The 18,688-nt window shown below is 67.9% G+C and overlaps 1 protein-coding gene across 2 annotated transcripts; it reads right to left on the bottom strand.

The window, feature by feature from the left end:
• Nucleotides 1-38: 38 nt before the first annotated feature.
• On the bottom strand, nucleotides 39-17,554 carry CASKIN1 (CASK interacting protein 1; the record flags this gene model as incomplete). Of its 2 annotated transcripts, XM_080830594.1 has the most annotated exons (20): nucleotides 39-1,669; nucleotides 2,538-2,970; nucleotides 3,624-5,660; nucleotides 5,741-5,879; nucleotides 7,248-7,349; nucleotides 7,431-7,541; nucleotides 8,368-8,459; nucleotides 8,545-8,629; nucleotides 8,706-8,794; nucleotides 8,888-8,989; nucleotides 10,011-10,128; nucleotides 10,307-10,401; nucleotides 10,493-10,601; nucleotides 10,679-10,787; nucleotides 11,270-11,400; nucleotides 11,532-11,627; nucleotides 11,717-11,862; nucleotides 12,081-12,178; nucleotides 12,289-12,340; nucleotides 17,461-17,554. In XM_080830594.1, the coding sequence occupies 20 exons, from the start codon at nucleotides 17,552-17,554 to the stop codon at nucleotides 1,570-1,572; spliced, it is 4,338 nt and encodes a 1,445-aa protein (XP_080686720.1). In that variant the 3' UTR covers nucleotides 39-1,569. The 2 variants fall into 2 exon arrangements, with proteins under 2 accessions (XP_080686720.1, XP_080686721.1); XM_080830595.1 differs by lacking the exons at nucleotides 7,248-7,349; nucleotides 7,431-7,541.
• Between the last annotated feature and the right edge of the window lie 1,134 nt (nucleotides 17,555-18,688).

Raw genomic sequence — 18,688 nt, 5'->3', positions numbered from 1 at the left:
TCCCCAAGAAGTGAGCCAGGCAGCTCTGTTTTCTGCTGTTTATTGACAGCTGACAGCAGCTCCCTGCTAGGAACCCCCCTCCCCGCTTGCTGGAGCCCCAGCCTGGGCCGCCCACTGAAGAGAGGCCGGGCGCACCCACCTGGGGAAGTACCAGGGCATGACAGTTGGAAGGGGCCCCACACGCCCAAATGCCACCTTGGTTGATCCCCTCTGCCCGCCCGCGTCACAACCGCTGGTTTTCGGCGTTGTTTTTTTGTTTTTTGTTTTTTGTTTTTTTTTTAAGAAATGTCAAAGTGGTGCCCAACACACGTGGATCAGCAAACACAAGAGAGGAGGCCAGTCAGCACTTTTTTGGAAAGAGGGGAGAGAGAGAAGAGAGGGCAAGAGCAACCACACGACGTAGCCTGGGACCATGAGCAGAAGCGTCAGGGGGACTTTGGATGGGGGGGCCCTGGGGAGGGAGGGTCAGGCACACCGTCACACGCGCCACACGCACTCTGGCATGCACGCCCTGTGCCCACCGCTCTCACCTGCCTGGCGTGCCCATGTTGCACACACAGCTCCCCCAAAGCCCAGGCGCACCTCCCACCAGCACCCCAGGAGGGCAGGGAGCCCTCCCCACCAGCTCCTCGGTGTGGAGGACACAGCCCAGCAGCGAGCAAGGCACATCCTTCAAGTTCTTCAGACGCAGAGAAGTTAGGAGAGGGAGGGAGGGTGAGGAGGCCCTAGCGGAGCATGGACCCTGCCGGACCCCAGCCTCCTGTTTTGTGCTACTGGGCCAGGGGTCCTGGACAGAGGGAGGGAAGGATGGACAGACAGACGACCAGGGCCTCTAACAGCTTTTGTCTTGAGCTAGACTTCAGTGTCCTTACAGTTGGTAAATGGTTTTCTATAGAATCAATAATATTTTTCTTTCTTTAAATATATATTTGTTAAAGTTATACCTTTTAGTTTCTCTGGGGAAATCTGCCTCAGCTCATTCCCAATAAATTAATACTCTCGATAGCTTATATTCTGGGGAGTACAGTGGTGCAAGGGCGCAACCCCAGCCCCAGCCCCTTGTGCTGCGCTGGAGCGGCTGGCAGAAGTCCCCACTGGGCAGTTCTGTGCTGGGCATAGGCCTGTGCTCTGCCACAGATCGGGGAGGGGCCAGAGCGGCTGCCTGCCTCCCGCTGCCTGCCGGGGCAGGCCCAGCCTGGGCTCAGGGCGGGGGGCCGGGGCCGCCCCTCCTCCACCCCCAGCAGGAGGAGCCTGGCATGGGTGGGCGGGTGGCCCAGCAGTTATTGCACGGGGAGCAGCAAACAGGAACGGGCACCCGCCGGGCAGCAGCGTTCACCCAGAGCCCTTGGGTCCCCTGGCCAGGCCAGGCCCGGCCCGGCCCAGGCGCTGGCGCAGGCGTTGTGCTTGTGCCGGGGACGGGCAGCATGGGCCCAACCCCGCCCGCCTGGTCCCCGTCGGCTGGCCGCCCTGCCCGCTCGCGCTGCGCCCAGAGGTGCCCACCCTGAGGTAAAGGTCAGTGTGCGGGCCGGGACCCGGGCGGCGCGGGCGGGCCCGACGTGAGCGGCCGCGTCACTCCAGCATGGCGTCCAGCTGGTCGGCCAGGTCGTCGAACATGCTGCCGATGTCGTCCAGTATGCTGCCGGTGCTCTTCTCCTCCGCGGACGAGGGGCTGGGGGCAGGCGCGGCGTCAGCGGGCGGCGCGGGCCCGGAACACCCCGCCGGGGCCCCGCCCGCGGCCCCTCTGCCCGGTCCCCGCTACCCCCTGGTCCCCCGGCACGGCTCCACTCTGCCCCGCACGGCTCGATCCCCGCCCTCTCCCCGCCGCCGCCGCCGCCCCGGGTCGCTCCCCTGACGACTCGACCCCGTCCCCGCCTCACACAGCGGGAGCCCCCTCCCCCCGGCCGTCCCGGGCCCTGCCTCGCACGACGCGACCCCGCCCCGCTGCCCCGGGCCCCGCCCCTCACGGCTCGTCCCCGCCCCGCTGCCCTGGGCCCCGCCCCTCACGGCTCGTCCCCGCCCCGCTGCCCTGGGCCCCGCCCCTCACGGCTCGTCCCCGCCCCGCTGCCCCGGGCCACGCCCCTCGCGGCTCGTCCCCGCCCCGCTGCCCTGGGCCCCGCCCCTCACGGCTCGTCCCCGCCCCCGCTGCCCCTGGGCCCGCCCCTCACGGCTCGTCCCCGCCCCGCTGCCCTGGGCCCCGCCCCTCACGGCTCGTCCCCGCCCCGCTGCCCCGGGGCCCGCCCCTCACGGCTCGACTCCCCCCAGCCCCACGCGGCGGGACCGCGTCCCGCTGCTCCGCTCCACAGGTCGCGACTCCGCCCCTCACGGCTCGGCCCCGCCCCGCTGCCCTGGGCCCCGCCCCTCACGGCTCGTCCCCGCCCGCGCCGGCCCGCCCCCGCCGGCCCGCCCCGCCGCCCCCGCCGCCCCGCCCTCGACTCCAGCCCGGGCGCTGCGGCCTCGGAGCGCGCGCGGGTGAGGGTGGCGCGCAGATCCCGTAGCCCGCCGGACGCCCCCGCCCCCGGCCCCGGCCCCGCACCCACCGTGCGCCCTGCGCGTCCTCCTGCCGGATCTTCTCTTCCACGGCTTGCAGCGCCGCCGCCAGGCACGCGCTCGTCTCCTCCAGCTTCTGGCGGGCGCTGTCTCCCGGCGAGGCGCCGTCGGGCGCGGCGGGGGGCCCGGCGGCGGCGGCGGCGGCGGCGGCGGCGGCGGCGGCGGCGCGCGGAGGCTTGGCGGGCACGTGCAGCGCGGGCGCGCCGGGGGACGGGGGCTTGGCGGGGCTGGCGCTCAGCGAGGGCGGCGTGCTGGCCGGCTTGGCGAGGGCGGTGGGCGGCTGGCGAGCCGGCGAGGGCGCGGGGGACGGGCTGGCACTGCCCGACTGCAGGCCCGCGGCGGCCTTGGCCGGCTTGGGCGCCGTGGGCGGCGGCGGCGGCTTGGGAGACACAGGCGGCGGCGTGCCGTGGGCGCGCTTCACCTCTGCGGGGAGGAGGAGACTCGCACCGGGGTGGGACGGAGGGAGGCGGCGCTACGCGCGCGCGGCCCGTCCCGCCAGGAGCCCTGCGGCAGCGCCCCTCCCGGTCCCCCGCCCGGGGGAAGCCGGCCGCTGCCCCTTCGACCCTTGGCTCCCCGCAGCCGCCGGGCGGCGCGCTTCCCTATGCATAGCTGCCCGCGCCACCGCTTCCAGACCCCTCCCGGCCCGCCCCTACCCCGCACCCCCTTCAGGTGTGGCCTGCCTCAGTCACTGGCCCTCGGGTTGCTGGAATACCACCGGGCCTCTGCACCTCTGATCCTTCTGCTTGGAAGCCCGCTCCCTCCCTCTTGTGCTGCGGTCGCTCTCCAGCCTGGTCAGAGTTCTCCGTGACCCAGCATGGTGCACCTGACCTCCCTCCACAGGTGCGGTTATCCGCGGGTTCTGCGCCTCCTTCACTGAGCAAAGGGGTGAACATCCACCCTCCTCCCAGCTCTGGGCCAGCAGAGGTGTCCAGCGGGTGAGTGGATGAGAGGGTCTGAGGACACGTTCCCACCCCATTCCACCTGGCCTTGGCTCAAATCCAAGAAGAGGAAAACCCCTCCGACCATGCAGTGGGGAGGTGGGGAGGGGCCCTTCCCCAGCTGACTCCTTCACCTACCTGGGCTGCCAGGACCTGGCAGCGGCACCTTCTTGGAGGCAGGCGTCGGCGAGCCCTGGATCTTGGGCACGGGCTGAGCCAACACGGGCTTGGGAGAGACCGGCGGCTTCGCTGGCTTCCGGGTATCGGTGTCCGGCGGGGGCAGGGGGGGAAGGTGCAGCAGGTCGGAGGGCGGGGGTTCTGCAGGTGGGGGTGGTGGGGGAAGCTCGGGGGGCCCAGCCTGCTCCGAGGCGGGTCTGCGGCGCACGGTGCCTGTGCCGTTCTGGTACACGGACAGCGGCGGGGGCGGCTCGGGACCTGCCTCCCGCTCCTTGGCCTTGGGCCGGCGCTTGACCGTGTCAGACTCAGTCAGGATGAACTTGACGTTCTCCTGCTGGCTCTGCTTGGCTCGGATGCGCCTTTTGAGCGTGGCACTGGCCTCCACCCTGGCCAGGGGCGGGCCCTCCGCACTCGCCTCACCCTTGGCTGGGCCTCGAGACCGCTGCCGGGTGGCACCGTCCTCCACAAAGTGGCCGTGATCTGCGGGCCCCCCTGACTCCCCAGGCCCCCGGCGGGCAGTGGCCAGAAGTCCCGTCACGGGCCCGCTGAGCGTGCGACGCCGGTTCACTACCTCACCGTCGGGCCCGATGGCTTCCTTGTGCTTCACCGAGGCCAGCACTGTGGCGACCCGGCCTGGCTCCGGGCTGGCAGGGCGAGGTGTGGGGTGGCCCTCCGGGGGCCTGCGGGCCGCACGGCCCCCGCCCCCAATGGAGGACAGCTCTAGCATGGCTGCGATGCTCTTCACGCTGCCGGCGCTGCCCGTGTCCACGCTGCCGGCCAGATCACTAGCCCGACGGCGCTGTGCCCGCACCCCCAGCCGGCCCTCCTCGGTCCCAGCCCCCTCTGTCTCGGCATCTGGGGCCGACTCATCGGCCAGGTTGGCGCTGGCCATGGCTGAGCTGGAACGCTTGGGCGGGGGCGGGGGCGGCCCCTTCTTCCGGGGCCGCACGGCAAAGGACTGGCTGCGGTTGACGTTCTTGTCGGTGCCGGCAGGCGCTCGCACCGAGTGGCTCCGGCCCACACGCCGCTGGACTGTGGCATAGGGCCCCGCGGCCGCCGGCACCAGCAGCTCGTCCCGCTCTGGCTCGCTGTCGGACGCTGCATAGCGATTCAGGCTGTGGGCGCGCTTCTTGGGCCGCCCTGGCTCCGCGTCGGCCTCCGGGGGCAGGCACAGCGTGGGCACGGGCGGGGGCACAGCCGCAGGGGCAGGCCCGGGAGCCGCGGGCCCGGCATCGCTCTCCACAGGCTGGGGGAGCACGTAGGCAAAGCCACGGTGTGTGGGCGACTGGGGCAGCGAACGGGGTGACATGGGCCGCTCTGTTGGTGGCAGCAGCTGTGGGGTGGGCTTCACCTTGGCTGTGGCTGGGGTGGGACCGTGAGGCCCCACCAGGGCCTGAGGGGACCCTGGCTGGGCTTTAGTGGGCGTCTGAGGGGGCGTGAAGTGGCTGGCCCCCGGCGGAAGGACCTGCCGCGGCTTGCCCGGCACCGGGGGGACGCTGGCCCGCTTGACGCTGTGGCCGTGGCGGCTGGGCCGGCTCTCCTTGGGAGGGGTGCCGGGAGTCGGCCCCTCGTCCAGCAGGTACTCCTGGCTTCGTGACATGGGGCTGCCAGGCCCGGGAGGCCCATCACCCAGCAGCTCCTGAGAGCTGCTCATGTGCCGTGCCTGTCCACCCAGGCTGGGCTCCGGCCGCATGGAGGCCCTCGGCGTGGGGGGCAAGTGATTGGAGGGCTTCTCGGCAGTGGTGGCGATAGCTCCCTCTGCCGGGCCCGTCATGGCAGCCTGCAGCTCGCCACTGAGCTCGCTGTCCTGGAAGGTGGTCATCTTAGGAGACTGGCACTCGGCAGGGGCCGGCTCCGCTGGGGTCGGCGACTCAATGGCCATGACTTCAAGCGACTGCGGGGCCTTCCGGCGCAGGGGTCCCCCCTCGTACTTGGCGTACTCTGCCTTCTGCAGCTCTGCCAGTTTCCTCACCGCCAGCATCAGCTTCTTCTGGTGTCCTGAGTGGGGCACGGGGCCGGTCAGGCCTGGGACAGGGGCAGGGACTGGGAGACGGAGGGGGCCGGGGCCTGCGCCTCACCCAGCTTGGTGATGCCGATCTCCTGCAGGTCCTCCCAGGTGATGTCGGTGATGAAGTCAATGTTCTCGTAGCCGTTGTCCACCAGCACCTTGTAGTACTGAGCCAGGCCGATCATGGACAACCACACCGCCAGGTTAGCCTGTGGAGCAGGAGGACACCAAGGGCAGCCCAAGCTGGTGGGCCACACCCCGCTCGCTGCTCCGAGCTTTCAGGGGTAGGGGCACCGGGCCAGCCTGGCACAGACAGACAGAAGGACAAAATGGACAGGCCAGAGGTGTCAGCTTTGGAGATAGCGCAACCTCAGTAGGAGCCCAAGGCCAGCTCACATGCCTGTGCAGACACACGCAAACACACACACACACACAGGGACAACCCTATCCTCAGGACACCATTGGGGGGAGGGGAAAAACACGCTCCCTCGCCTGCCAAGGCAGCCACGGGGATAGCACCCAGGGGACACGGCTTGCAACGTCACGGACACAGACACACAGCGCCACCGGCCAGAAACACACACACACACACACACACACACACTTGCAGCCCACATCCTGGCCATACACGGGCACCGACACCCTCCATGTCACGCTCACGCCCATTTCCACACCCATGCTGGGCACTGGTCACATAGCCACAGCACACACGCACGGAAATACCCATGATGCTCTTCACCCAGAGCCACCTGTCCACTCCTGCGGCTGGAAACCACTAACCCACCAGCACACGGCACACTTGGTCCCCCCCAGGTGCACAGAGCAGCATGAGGCCCACAGGACAGGGACGTGCTCGTTGGGAGCACCCCCGAGCCGCTGACTGAGTGGGCTGAGGCAGGCCGGGAGAGCAGGAACACGCCTGTCACCAGCCCACAGCCCCAGGCCCTTCGGGGGGCAGGGGGCTCTCTCCTAGAACTCGGCGCGGGGCTCCCAGGCAGCGTAGATGCAACCGGCCTCGGGCCCGGCTTCCCCAGCCCCAGACCCTGTCGCAGCACACAGGTGAGTGCTGGGGACGGCACAGCCCGCGGTCTGCGTGGGTGTCCACTGTCCACACAGCCGGCACGTGCCGCTCTAAGTGTGGGGGTGGGCATGCACGCGTCAACAGGCGCCTCGACTACATTTGGTGCACGCGTGCTGTCTGTGTACACGAAGCAGACACACATGCCCCCATGCACGGGCCTGGATGCGTGCCAGCCCTTCCCGTCCACACGGGGTCCTCCACGGGATCTGGGTGCGCACGCGGTGGACAGCGCTGCCAGCTGCCACGTGGTGTGGCCGTGTGGCTGCCTAAGGCAGAAGGGGCCCACACACTGCCGAGGGACACCCGCCTGGCTTCAGGGTCCCCTTGCCCTGACAAGGCTCCCTGGCCTGGAGGCTGCCGCCCCTGCTCCTGCCCCGGGAAGGCTGGCTCCAGTGCCCGTGACGGACAGAGGGTGGGTGAGAGCTGTGGCCAGGAGGCAGTCAGTCTGTCTGTCTGAGCGCCCCGGGCACAGCCACTGGGGTGCAGGGAGCCTTACGGGTTTGTGCTCAGGCAGCCAATCAGGGATGCTCAGGCCGCTGATCTCTGCGGTGATCTTCTTCCGGTGGCCTGGCTTGGTGACCCCAATGGCCGTGAGGTCCTAGGTAGAGGAGAGGCCCGTGAGCGGGAGGCCAGGGCCTGAGCTCAGTCGCGGCCCGTGGCCAGCCTCTGGGCACCTCACCTCCGGAGTCATGCGGCTGATGGTGGGCAGGTCGTAGCCCGCGCTGACGAAGTTGGAGGCGTAGAGCTGCAGCTGGAACGTGGAGAGCCACTGGCTCACGGCCTCGGCGTTCTGGAAGACACAAGGCAGCCGCTGCAGGCTCGCCCGCCAGCCGTGCACCCCGGCCACCGGGCCGGGTCCTCCTCCACTCGGCCGCTCGGTCTGCTGTCCGCTGCTCCCCTGCAGCCAGGCCCGGGGGCAGCTTGGCCCCAGAGTTCCTCCTCTCGCTGTGCTCCCAGACGCCGCTGCCACCGCCGGCTCCGTCGGCCATCCCTCCTCCTCCCACGATCTCGAGCAGAAGGGTCCAGCTGTCGTCCGAGCCGCAGGCTTCCCTGCCCGTCCCCTTCCCGCCTCCCTGTCCCTGCACCACGGACACCCCGCGGTGGCCCCACTAGAGGGGCTGGGGGCGGGAGTGGGGGCTCGGGAACGCGGCCACAGACGGTGCCGCTCGGAGGAGCCCCTCCACTCCCGAGCAGGTGGGCTCTGTCCAGAGGTGCGGGAGGACACAGCCAGCCGCTCGCACCTTCCCAGCACACGGGGCCCTTCTCACCCCTACACACACCTGGTCTTGCCTCACACCCATGCCTCAGGCACACGCCAGCGCGGGAGCCCGCACGTGTGCACACGCACGCGCACACACACACACACAGGCGCACGTGCCCGGCTCGCCGTCACCACCCACACGCAGGCACAGCCCTTGCTCACCTCACACCCACGTCACACTTCCCGGACGCATCAGCTCACACACACGACCCACGCAAGAGACAACACCTACACGCACAGACTGACAGACGGACAGAAGTACGGGCCTGGCCTGTCGAGGGCCCCCAGCCACGCAGTGGCCAGACCAAGCAGGCTGCCCGGGAGCCCCTCCCCGCGGCCAGCCCGGGCCCTGTACCTTGCCCTCCGATGCCGGCTCCAGCTTCCTGGGGGGCTGCTCCCCAAACACCTGCCCGGCGTGGGCCGCTGCAGGCGGGGCCCGGGCCGCACCTGGAGAGGAGAGGGTGTGGTGGGGCGGGGGCTGCTCGGGGGCCGCCTCCTGGCCCGGCGGGTGGTGGTGCCTCCTTGCTCTTACCTGCGGAGCCTTCCGGAGGCTTGACGGGGCTGTCCCCGGGGCTGGATTCAGAGACGGACTTCTGGGAGAGCACTGTCGCCAGGAGCTACAACCCAGATAGGCGGGCTGGCCGGCGCTGCTCGGTGCCCCGGCCACCCCAACCCTCCCCCCAGACCATCTACCTTGACCCCTTCGGAGCCTGCATGCAGGGTGTGGCCCCCACCGCCTCTGGCTCCGGCCACGCTGCTCAAGCTGCCACTGCGGTCCCCGCCTGTGGACATGAGGGAGCCCCATCAGCAGGCACCGGCCCGGCCCTACCCCAAGAGACGCCTCCCGCCCTGACCCCCAGAGCTCCCCCACTTACCTGCAAAAGACTTCCGCAGCACCCAGATCTCCTCAGGGGGTGCAGAGGGCCCTGATGAACTGCCCGCCTGCAATGGGCTTGGTTCAGCGCTGGCTCGAGGACCTGTGGGCCAAGCACAGCCTCCCTGTATCTTGAACCAGCCAAGCCTGGGGACCAGACACGGCGAGGGGTGCCCCCGGCCTGGCCCCAGAGCCTGGGCAGAGCAGAGGCCCCTCAGGTCAGCACTGCAACCTCCTCTGGCCCCTGCTGTCTCCAAGGAGCTGAGAGAGCCTCAGAAGTCCCCTCCCCGCCCTAGACGTTTGAGAGCAGGACACCCTGGCAAGAGGGCCCAGGCCAGGCCGTCGCACCAGTGGCCCTGTGGTCCTGGGTGGGGGGTGGGGAGCACAGAGGGTGTACCCCCTCTTTGCCAGGAGAGCAGGGAGAGGCAAGAAGTCCCCAAAAGCCTAGATGGCCCTGGGTGGGCTGCCCATGACTCCTCACCGGCCCCCCTCTGTCTCCTCACCTCACCTGTCGATGTCCACATCCCCCCTAGGAGGTAAACCGTCTCTCCGACCCCCTGCCTGAAAGCAATCCACGCCCTGTGGCCTTGCCCTGCATCCCCCTTCTTCACTCCGGCTGGCCACGCTATGCTGGCCTCCTTTGGGGCCCTGACACCATGCTTCCTTCTGCCCCAGTGCCTTTGCATATGTCGTTCCTGCCATCTGGGTGCTCTGCCCGGGGCCAGCCTCTCCCACTTTGCAGCACCTTCTCTGAGCACCCTGTCTTAAAAGCAGGTCTCCATGCGATGGGTGAATCACCGAATGTTACCCAAAACTAATAAAAATAAATAAAAAGCGGGTCTCCGCCCACACCGCTTCTGCCATTAGTGGGCACGTTTGCTTGCGCATTTACTACACTGCCCCCTGCTCCCCTCCCTCCCTCGGCGTGAGCTTGAGAGCAAGAGTGCCACCCACCTGGATCCCTGTCTACTCCTAGCGGCTGGTGGGCACCGCCTAGTAAAGAAATGAGGGCCTTGGTGTGGGGACGCCGGCAAGACAGCTGGCAGGACCCCACTCGGGGCCCCCCACCCAGCAGTGGCCTTGCTTCCTTCTGGCCCCCAAGCCCAGGCCTGGGTGGGACTTGCCTGCTCGTTTCACAATGGCCTCGCCCAGGGACGACGGAAAGTAGCCCACCCGGTCGTTGCCTGTGCGGTTGTCATGGATACAGCCCTTCCACCGGCCATCCGGATGCTGCTCGAGGACCTGGCCGGATGAGGCGGGGGAGCACGCTCAGGGAGACACCCCTCCGGGTCCAGCTCAAGTGGGTGGGTGACCTGGGCCTCTCGCCCAGAACCCCAGACACCCCAGTTGCTGCACGGGTGTGGGGTGAGCGCACGGGGTCCTGCCTGTCCTTGCTCCCGCAGCCCCAGGCTGGCCTTACCGTGATGATGTCCCCAGCTTTCACGTTGAGACTGGTCAAGTCGTAATTGTTGCAATAATCCTTGGTTGCCCGGACCTGCAGGGCCGCCGAGGCCTCTGGGGACACAGGAAGCAGAGCCCCCAAGTCCTGGGAGCTGGTCTGGCCAGGGCCCCCCACTTCAGCGCCCAGCCCCGGCGCCAGGCCCACCTCGCAGCAGCTGCTTGATCTCCTTGCTGGCCTGGGACGTGGTGAACTGGTGCACGATGTCCAGGGCCGTCTGGCTGTAGGTGTTCCTCACGTGGGCGTTAATCCCATTCTGTATGTGCCAGGGGGGTGGCCCGTCAGGAGACCCCATGCTCCCACCAGCCCCCGCCCCCTGGCCCCCTGACTCACATCCAGCAGGAGCCGAACCACTTCCGTCTTCCCACAGAGTGCGGCCTCGTGCAGGGCCGTGCCGGCCTTGGTCTGGCGGTTAATGTCGATGCCAGCTTGGAGGAGGAGTCTGGAAGGAAGGCGGGCAGGCGGGTGGGAGCAGGCAGCCCCTTACAATAGGAACCTTCCATCCCATCCCCCTGCTGGGCCCCCACGCCCAGGACCACCCTGCCCAACAACACGGTGTGTGACAGTGACTGAGCACTTGTGGAAGTGCTGGCCCCCCCTCCCCGGGAGCCCCACGCTGACGGGAACTGCTGTTGGGTCACCCTGGCACAGCCACAGCTGGGATGCCCACTTTACGGATGGGAAAACTGAGTCTCAGAGATGGTAAGCGTCTCTACGAGATTGCCCAGCATGTGGCGGGACCCCAACAGAGCCCAGGCCTGGGGCTGTAGCCGTGGTCCATTCCCCAGTCCCCTCCAGGGCACCCTTTTCCGGGTGGAGCCAGGCAGCCTGACCACATCCCCGTGCCTTAATGACGTCACCGTGGGAGCAGGAAGCCCGCAGCCGGGTCCACCCGCCACCCACTGGCCCCACCCACGGCTGTACCTGATGATGTCAATGTGGCCGTTCTTGGCCGCCAGGTGCAGGGGGCTGGTGCCGTTGGGGTCTGTGGCGTCCCCCGGCCGGGGCTCCAGCAAGGCCGCACACATGTTGCTACTCAGGAGCAGCTGGACCACCTTGAGGGAGGGTCGGAGAAGGGGGGCCCGGGAGCGGGGCGGGGGGTCACGGGGCTGTCTCCCCATTGCCACCCCTCCTGGGGGGCAGTCGGGGCAGACAGAGCCCCACTCAGCACTCTGGAGAGACTTACCCCAACGCGGCCAAACTCACAGGCCAGGTCCAGGGGCGTCTTCCCCGAGTTGTCCACCATGCACGGGTTGGACTGGTGCTGCAGCAGCATCTCCGACTACGGGGACACGGCTCGCGGTCAGCACCCCCGGTGGCTGCGGGGCTCATGCCGCCCTGGCACCCCGCCCCCCGGGGGGTGTCCCTTACCACGTCGTAGTGGCCGTGCTGGGCTGCCAGGTGCAGAGGGATGTGGCCCTCGTCCGATGGGATGTTCACCGCTGAGCCCGCCTTCAGCACCAGCTTCATGGGCTCCTTCCGACCCTGCCAGGCCGCATAGTGCAGCGGCCGCATGCCTGGGCACAGGCAGGGGTGGAGTGGGGCCCGTTGGGAGCTGGCCCTTGACCCTGCACCCACGCCCGGCCTGCAGGGCGCTGAGCCCAGGACAAGGCCCCTCGACTCACAGGGAGACTCTGGTCTGGAGCCTCTGCCTTGGGAGCCTCTCCGTCTCTAGGGACTCCGCCCCGGCCCTCGACCCCCCCACCCCCGCTCTGAGGTCCCCGGCCGGCCTTGCCTTTGTTGTCCTTGATGTCCACAGCAGCCTGGGCCTCCAGCAGCAGGGTGATCAGCTCTGTGTTGCCATTCAGGGCTGCGTGGTGCAGGGCAGAGAACCTGGGGCGGGGACGGGCACAAATGGGCAAGGAGCCCGGCAACCCAGCCTTCCACAGCCCCCCCCCCCCCGCACCCCATGCTAGCCTGGTGCTCCCTGTCTGAGAACTCACCCATCGGGGTCCTGAAAGTTGACATTGATCTTCTTGGTGGAGCCCAGGAGCTCTAGCAGGGGTGGGAGAGAGACAGTGAGGGGGGCTCCGGCCAGTCCCTGTGGGCAGCCGGACCCCAGAGCCAAAGCTGTCTTCAATCTTTCGTCAAGAAACACTCGGTTTCGTTCAGCTCCACCCCTGCGCTCAGCTTTTGGACCCCGGCTTCCCACCAAACGAAGGGGTTGGCAAGTTCAGAGAGCCAAGGGCTCTGGGACTGTCCCCACACGAGGATGGAAGCCAGAGCCGTGCACCCACACAGGCACACACACTCATGTGCACACGCGCCCCCTCCTCGGGGACGCTGGCGAAGCACCTGCTGGTGGCGGGAGAGAGCCGGCACAATCTGTTTCTCAGAAGGACCCAGATGGGGCCGGGGGTGGCCTGGGAAGGCTGGAACACCCGGAAATTGGGGTATCTCTGGGGGAAGATCTGTATATTCAGGGTGCACCCTCCTCCCAGTCCGAGCCCTGGGCCTGCCCATGTGGATGAGTCCCGCCTGGTGGGGCAGGAAGGGGAGGCAGACGGGTGGGCTGGTGGCCCTGAGTGACCACACTGGAACGGCCACCACATCTCTGGGGGCCCATCTGGGTCCTGGGATCAGTCCGCCCGAAGCCCAAAGGGCCCAAGCCCTCCCTTTGCGGCCCCAGTTTCCTCCCGGGCCTCCCCGGTCCTGGCCTCCCCCAGCTGACTGCTGGAGGAGGGGAGCCCCCCGACGCCCTCCCTGTGGGCTCGGGGCCAGCCGGACGCAGGCCAAGCCCCTGCCTGTCTGGGCCATGGTTACATAACCCATTTGTGGGTCAGTCACTCTGTGAGGGAGGGGCCGGCAGGACAGAAGCCCCTTTGTCCAGGCCTAGGACAGGGGTGGGGGTGGGGGTCCCCGAGAGCAGGAACCCAAGGGAGTCGAGTCACAGAGGGGCTGCTCCAGGACCCGCTGGGTGACCCACAGCATCCTGAGCAGCTCCAGCCTCAGCCCCGATGGCCCACAAAGCCCACGAAGGCAGGTGGACCTGAGTTCAAACTCGCACTGGGGCCTTACTAGCCCTATGGCCTTGGCCTTGAGCTCAAAGGGGGCTAAGGGGGCCAGCCTCATAGGTGTAAGGGCGTATCCACCCTTAGAGCATGAAGGGTCTGGCACGGAGTCGGTCAGTAAGCCGCAGTTACCAATATTAGCTCTGTGGGACTCCCACCCCACCCCTCTGAGAGGGGCTCCTCACGCACAGGGCGGGCAGACGCCTCTCCACGCCCCACTCCTTCCCTCTGCTCACTTTGTTGGCCCCGACGTCCATCTGAGGGGGCAGCAATGCCACCCTTCCCTCAGTGGTCCAGGCCAAAACCTCGGAGTCAGCCCTAAAAGTAGCTTAAAGTGTCTCCATCAGCAAATCCTATTGGTTCTTCGTTCAAGATCATCTCAAGGCATACTCAGAATCCTACCACTTCCCACCACAGCCGTGTCCCCGCCCTGACCAGGCCAGCCTCTCCCGAAGGATCACTGCCATCACTTCCCTACTGGCGTCCTTGCTTCTGCCCTGCCCCTTGGTCTGTCCTCCATACTTCTGAGGTCAGGGGGACCCTGTGAGAACATGAGTCAGATCCCAGAGCCACCCCTCCCTCTCCTAAAGACCCCCCCAACAGCTCCCATGTCGCAGGGGCTAAGGGCCAGCCCTGGACAATGGCCCTACAAGACAGAGCCCTCCTGCATCACTTTGACTCTCTCATCATCCGTCTTCCAGCCACATAAGCCTCCTTGATGATGCTCCCACACACCAGCCGCCCCTGCCACAGGGCCTTTGCACATGCTGTGTATATGTGTGGGATGCTGTTCTTCCCCCAGTTATCCCCATGGCTCCCTCCCTCACGTCCTTCAGGACTTCATCCACGTCACCTGCTCCGAGGAGTCCCGCTGGGCTCCCCATATAGAACGGCAACCCCATCCTGTCCTGTGTCTGCTGTATTTCTCTCTCCTGCTCCTATCACTACCATTTATCTTGGCTGTTGTCCATCTCCATCACTAAAGTACAGGCTCCCAAAGGATGAGGGTTTTTTAAAATCTATTTTGCTCGCTGTTGTATCTCTGGTGGCTGAAACAGAACCGGGCACCTACAAGATGTTGGGCAAACTGTCCTGAACTGATATCCCCGACCCCCTACAGTGCTGTCCTGGAGCGCCCCCTCCCCCACCAGGGCCGCGCTCGGGCTGGTCTCTCTCCAGAATAACTCTGCCCAGCTCTGATGTTTGCTGCCCTTTCTTGTTAGTTCCCCCGCCCCTAGCATGGCCACGGCTGCTGGCACTGACATTTTAGAGGGGCTAGAGGTCAAGACCCAGGACCGCGCACAGACACCAGTAGGGAGGCGGAGTCTCCATCCAGAAGACTACTCGCTACACAAGGTGGGGGTCTCTCGAGGTCATCTCACCCACTCCCTGCTGCAGGTCTCCTCAGAGAAGAAAGTGGAGGGGAGCCTGAGATCTTGGAGCACCCCCCAATTCGCAGGGGGGACCCTGGGTTCCCAGGGAGACAGGTGCTCTGAATGAAGCTGGAGCAGGCGTGGCCGGAGGGGCCTGAGCAGGGAGGGGGAAGGGGGCATCGATGCGACGACAAGTGGGAACCAAGGTGAAGTCCGCAGAAGCCCCTCCCAGCAGCCCCTTTCTCTTTTCCACAAGGGCACCTGGTCTTGCAGCTACCACGTGGGAAATGGGCATAGACTTCATCCCCGCCCCACCCCACATCGTGGGCTCTCCCAGCTCCTGTCACTCAGTCCTCTAACCGCTTTCCTGGGACCATCCTGCCTCTGAGGTCAGCCCCAAACTCCAGGCTGCAGAGGCCCTGGGAGAACTGGCCTCAGCCCCTCTCCCACGCTGCCCTTGTGGCCTCCCTCGATGCCCTGCCCAGAGGCTCCTCCAACCACAGAAGCCCCTGGTCCGCCGGCCCACAGAGCCACATCTGTCTCCTGTAGGGATGTGGTCCTGGCCTCTGTTGGCAGCACACGGCAGGGCACTCCTTCAGCCTCCCTAGGGCAGGCCCGGAGCTCTGGGCCCGACGCTGCAAGGGAAGCATTTGTGGGCCAAGGTGAGAGGACGCAGGCGCGCTGTCTGTAGGCTGCTGTGAATTCGGGGTAGGGGACGTGGGGCCAGAAGGAAGGGCAGATGTCCCTGCTCGGCAGACGGCCGGCCCCACCCTGGGAAGCTCCCTCCAGAGCAGTGTCTCTCAAGGACAGCGGCCGAGGGTCCCAGTGCCCGAGCACGCATGACAGGGGAGGGTCCCTTCGAGGTGAGATGGCAGGGCCGACAGACCCCAGAGCAACACTCACGGGTTGGGGTGGCGGGAAGGTGCCAGCAGGGGGTGGAGGTCATGGAAACATGAGTCATGGGAAGCCATCCGGAGTCCGACCGGCGCGGGGCGGGGGGTGCCTGAGAGTGCCCCCCACCCCATGGCCCAAACTCCAGCTGCACTTTGCTGAATCAAAATACATCTTACTCCAAAGCAGGCCAGTGTTGCCATGACAACTGAGCTAATTCATGGAGGGATTTCTCTGTCTGACTTATCATGCCCGCCCCTGTGAGTCAGAGGGCCCAGATACGGGGGCCAGGGCAGGTGTCTCTCCCAGAAAGCAGAGGCAGGGACAAATGCCAAGTTTCAGGTGGACACCCGGCAAAGGGACAAGTCCCCACACCACCCGAGGACGACCGAACCGGATGCCCCACTTCCCTGGAAACCCATCCTGGGCTGCCTCGGGAAACAGTCCAAGTCAGCACTTCCTGAGGACTTAAGACAGGCCTGGGCTTCGTGTGGGCTTTCCCGTGTTCTCCCAGCAATGCTATGAGGCAGGGACCCCAGGCGTCCCCATCCTACAGGTGAGGAGACTGAGGCCTGGAGAACTGGAGTCAGCGGCGCCCCAGGTCCCATGGCCACTAGGTGGAAACCGTTACCAAGCCTTCCACCTCTCAGCCCTCCACCTCCCTTCAAGGCTCAGCTACGGGTGCCTCTGCCTGAAAGCCCTCCCTTTCTGGGCCCTGAGGCCCTGAAGCCAGCCCTAGCGGGCAGACCAGCCCTGGGCCCCAGCGTGGAAGGCAGAGCCAGCCTGTATCTGGGACCCCGCAAGGTTCGGGAACCGCACGGAGCAGACGGGGCTGCAGCGGGAGGAGTCCTCCTGCCCCTCAAGGACCAGCCCGGGGCCACCAGCCCCAAGGCCAGCTCAGTTCTCAGCACGCTTCCTGGAGAAAGGGGAGGGGCCTCCCTGGGTTACCTAGAGTCTCTGGGGGTGGGGTGGGGCGCGGGGCACCCCGACCCCACATGCCATCCTGCGGAGCCCTGTCTGCACCCGCACAGGTGCCCTCGACACACTGACACGGCCGTACGTGCGCAGCCGCACACGCAGCTGGTCCACACACCCATCCATCCATCTCCAGGGGCCCCGGGGGAGGCTCTGGGCTGAGCTGGGATGAGTGCTGGGATCAGGACTCCAAGCTCCCAACCCTTCCCAGGGGCCCTCACAGCGCAAGCTCAGGATGGCTAGTGGGAGCCCCCTCCCCCCCCCAGCCCCTTTCCCGTCAGGGAAGCCAGAGAGAACCAGGGTCTGTGGCAGGGTCTACACCTGCCTGGAGCCCAGCCTGCCCTGGGCTGGGCGACCTTGGGCCTCTGCTCCCCCATGAGTAAATGGCCCCCAGCCGGCCATGCCTGGGCAGCCACACCCCCAGCATGGTCCTGCCCCCCGTTCCCTGCAAAGCGTGTTATTAAACATGGGGCGTGGAGGGGGTCTGACAGGAACCGGCAGCCCTGTGGTCGCCCTCTGCCGCCAGGGCCCCCTCCCTCTCTCCACGGTGGGGAAGGGGGGGCGGCATCCGCCTCGCCCTTTGACAGTCCAACAGAGCCCTCCAGCTGTCAGCCCGTAGCCCGGGAAGGGAGGGGGACGCCCGCGGCCAGGTGCCGTTCTGGGGGGGCTGGCTGGGGGGCCCCGTCGCTCGGAGCCGCCCCTCCTCCGGCGCCGGGGGCGGGGGTGCGGACCGAGGATCTGGACGCTGCTGGCCCCGCCCCGCCCCCAGGGACCCGACAGCATCCCCCTCGCCGCCCCGCGCCCGGAGGGGTGGGGGGGGTCGGCGCCCGCGGGGCCCCCGCCCGCCCGCGCCCCCCGCACTCACTGGCCTTCCCGGGCCGCGGCCTCTGCAGCAGCCTCTGCGCGGTCCCCACGTCCTCCGCCTTCACCGCCTGCACCAGCTCTTGCTCCTTCCCCATGGCGCGGCCGGGCCGCAGCGACGCGGCTGCGCTCCGTGCGCTCGGCGCGGCTCAGAGGCGGCGGCGGCGGCCCCGCGGCCCCGGCCGCATCCTCCTGCCTCCCCCGCCGCCTCCGCCGCCGCCCGCGCCCCGCGCCGTCCTCGGGCTCGGGCTCGGGCTCGGGCTCGGGCTCGGGCTCGGGCTCGGACTCGGACTCGGGCTCCCGGCGCCGAGGGGCGGGGAGCGCGTCACGGGCGGGGGGCGGCCCAGGGCGGGGGCGCGGCACCTGGCGCCGCCTCCCGGACGCCTGGGTCCCCCTCCTGCGGCCGCTGACCTCCGTCCGCCCGCGCCGGCCGCGCGCCCGGCTCCTTGGCTCCGCCCCTACACCGGGCCCCGTGCTCCCGAGACGCCCCCTCCCCACGTGCGGGCCGCGCGGGCCGGGCGGGCCTCTGCGCACAGCCGGCGGCCCGGGGCGACCGCCAGGGGCCGGGGACGGCAGCCGCCGGGGTGGGGGCTGGACACGGAGCCCCGGCACGGCGGCGGCGCGAGGCTGAGCCTGAGAGAGGCCTCCAGAGGCTGCGGGACCCACGGGGGGAGGGACTCGGAGGCAGTGGGCGGGCGGGGACCCGCGCGCCGAGAGACCCGGGCACCCGCGGCGGCACGGGAGCCGGCCTGCCAGAGGCTGTCAGACATTTCTGGCCCGTGGTTCCCGTGGGAGGTGTCGAGGGATTGTGAAGAGGAATCTCCCAATAATGAATTCGGTGTCAGGGAACCCGCACCCCCACCCCCAACTGCTGCTGCTTCCCGTGCAGCCGCGGCTCTCTCCGTAAACAATGCAGGGCAACAGCTCCCTGCCCCCAGCCTCAACCTGAACCCTAACCCCACTGCCGTCCCCCAGCACCAACTGGGGTGCAGCCCCACACACCTACCACATATAGGGGCTCAATCCCCCATCCCCAGCACCCATGGGGTCACAGTCTTGCCCAGCACCCACCTGATCCCCCACCAAGTCTGTTAACCCTCCAGCCTCCAGCGACAGACCCTGGGAGCCCTGGGGCAGCACAGTCCACAAACACTGACCAGCCCCCCACTCCCTCATGCGCCCCTGCCTGCCCCATACACAGGTGTGAGCACGCCCACACACACCTACACATG

This window comes from Martes martes (assembly GCF_963455335.1).
Source record: "Martes martes genome assembly, chromosome: 18".
NCBI classification, from domain to species: domain Eukaryota; kingdom Metazoa; phylum Chordata; class Mammalia; order Carnivora; family Mustelidae; genus Martes; species Martes martes.
This window is presented reverse-complemented; position numbering and strand designations above follow the sequence as displayed.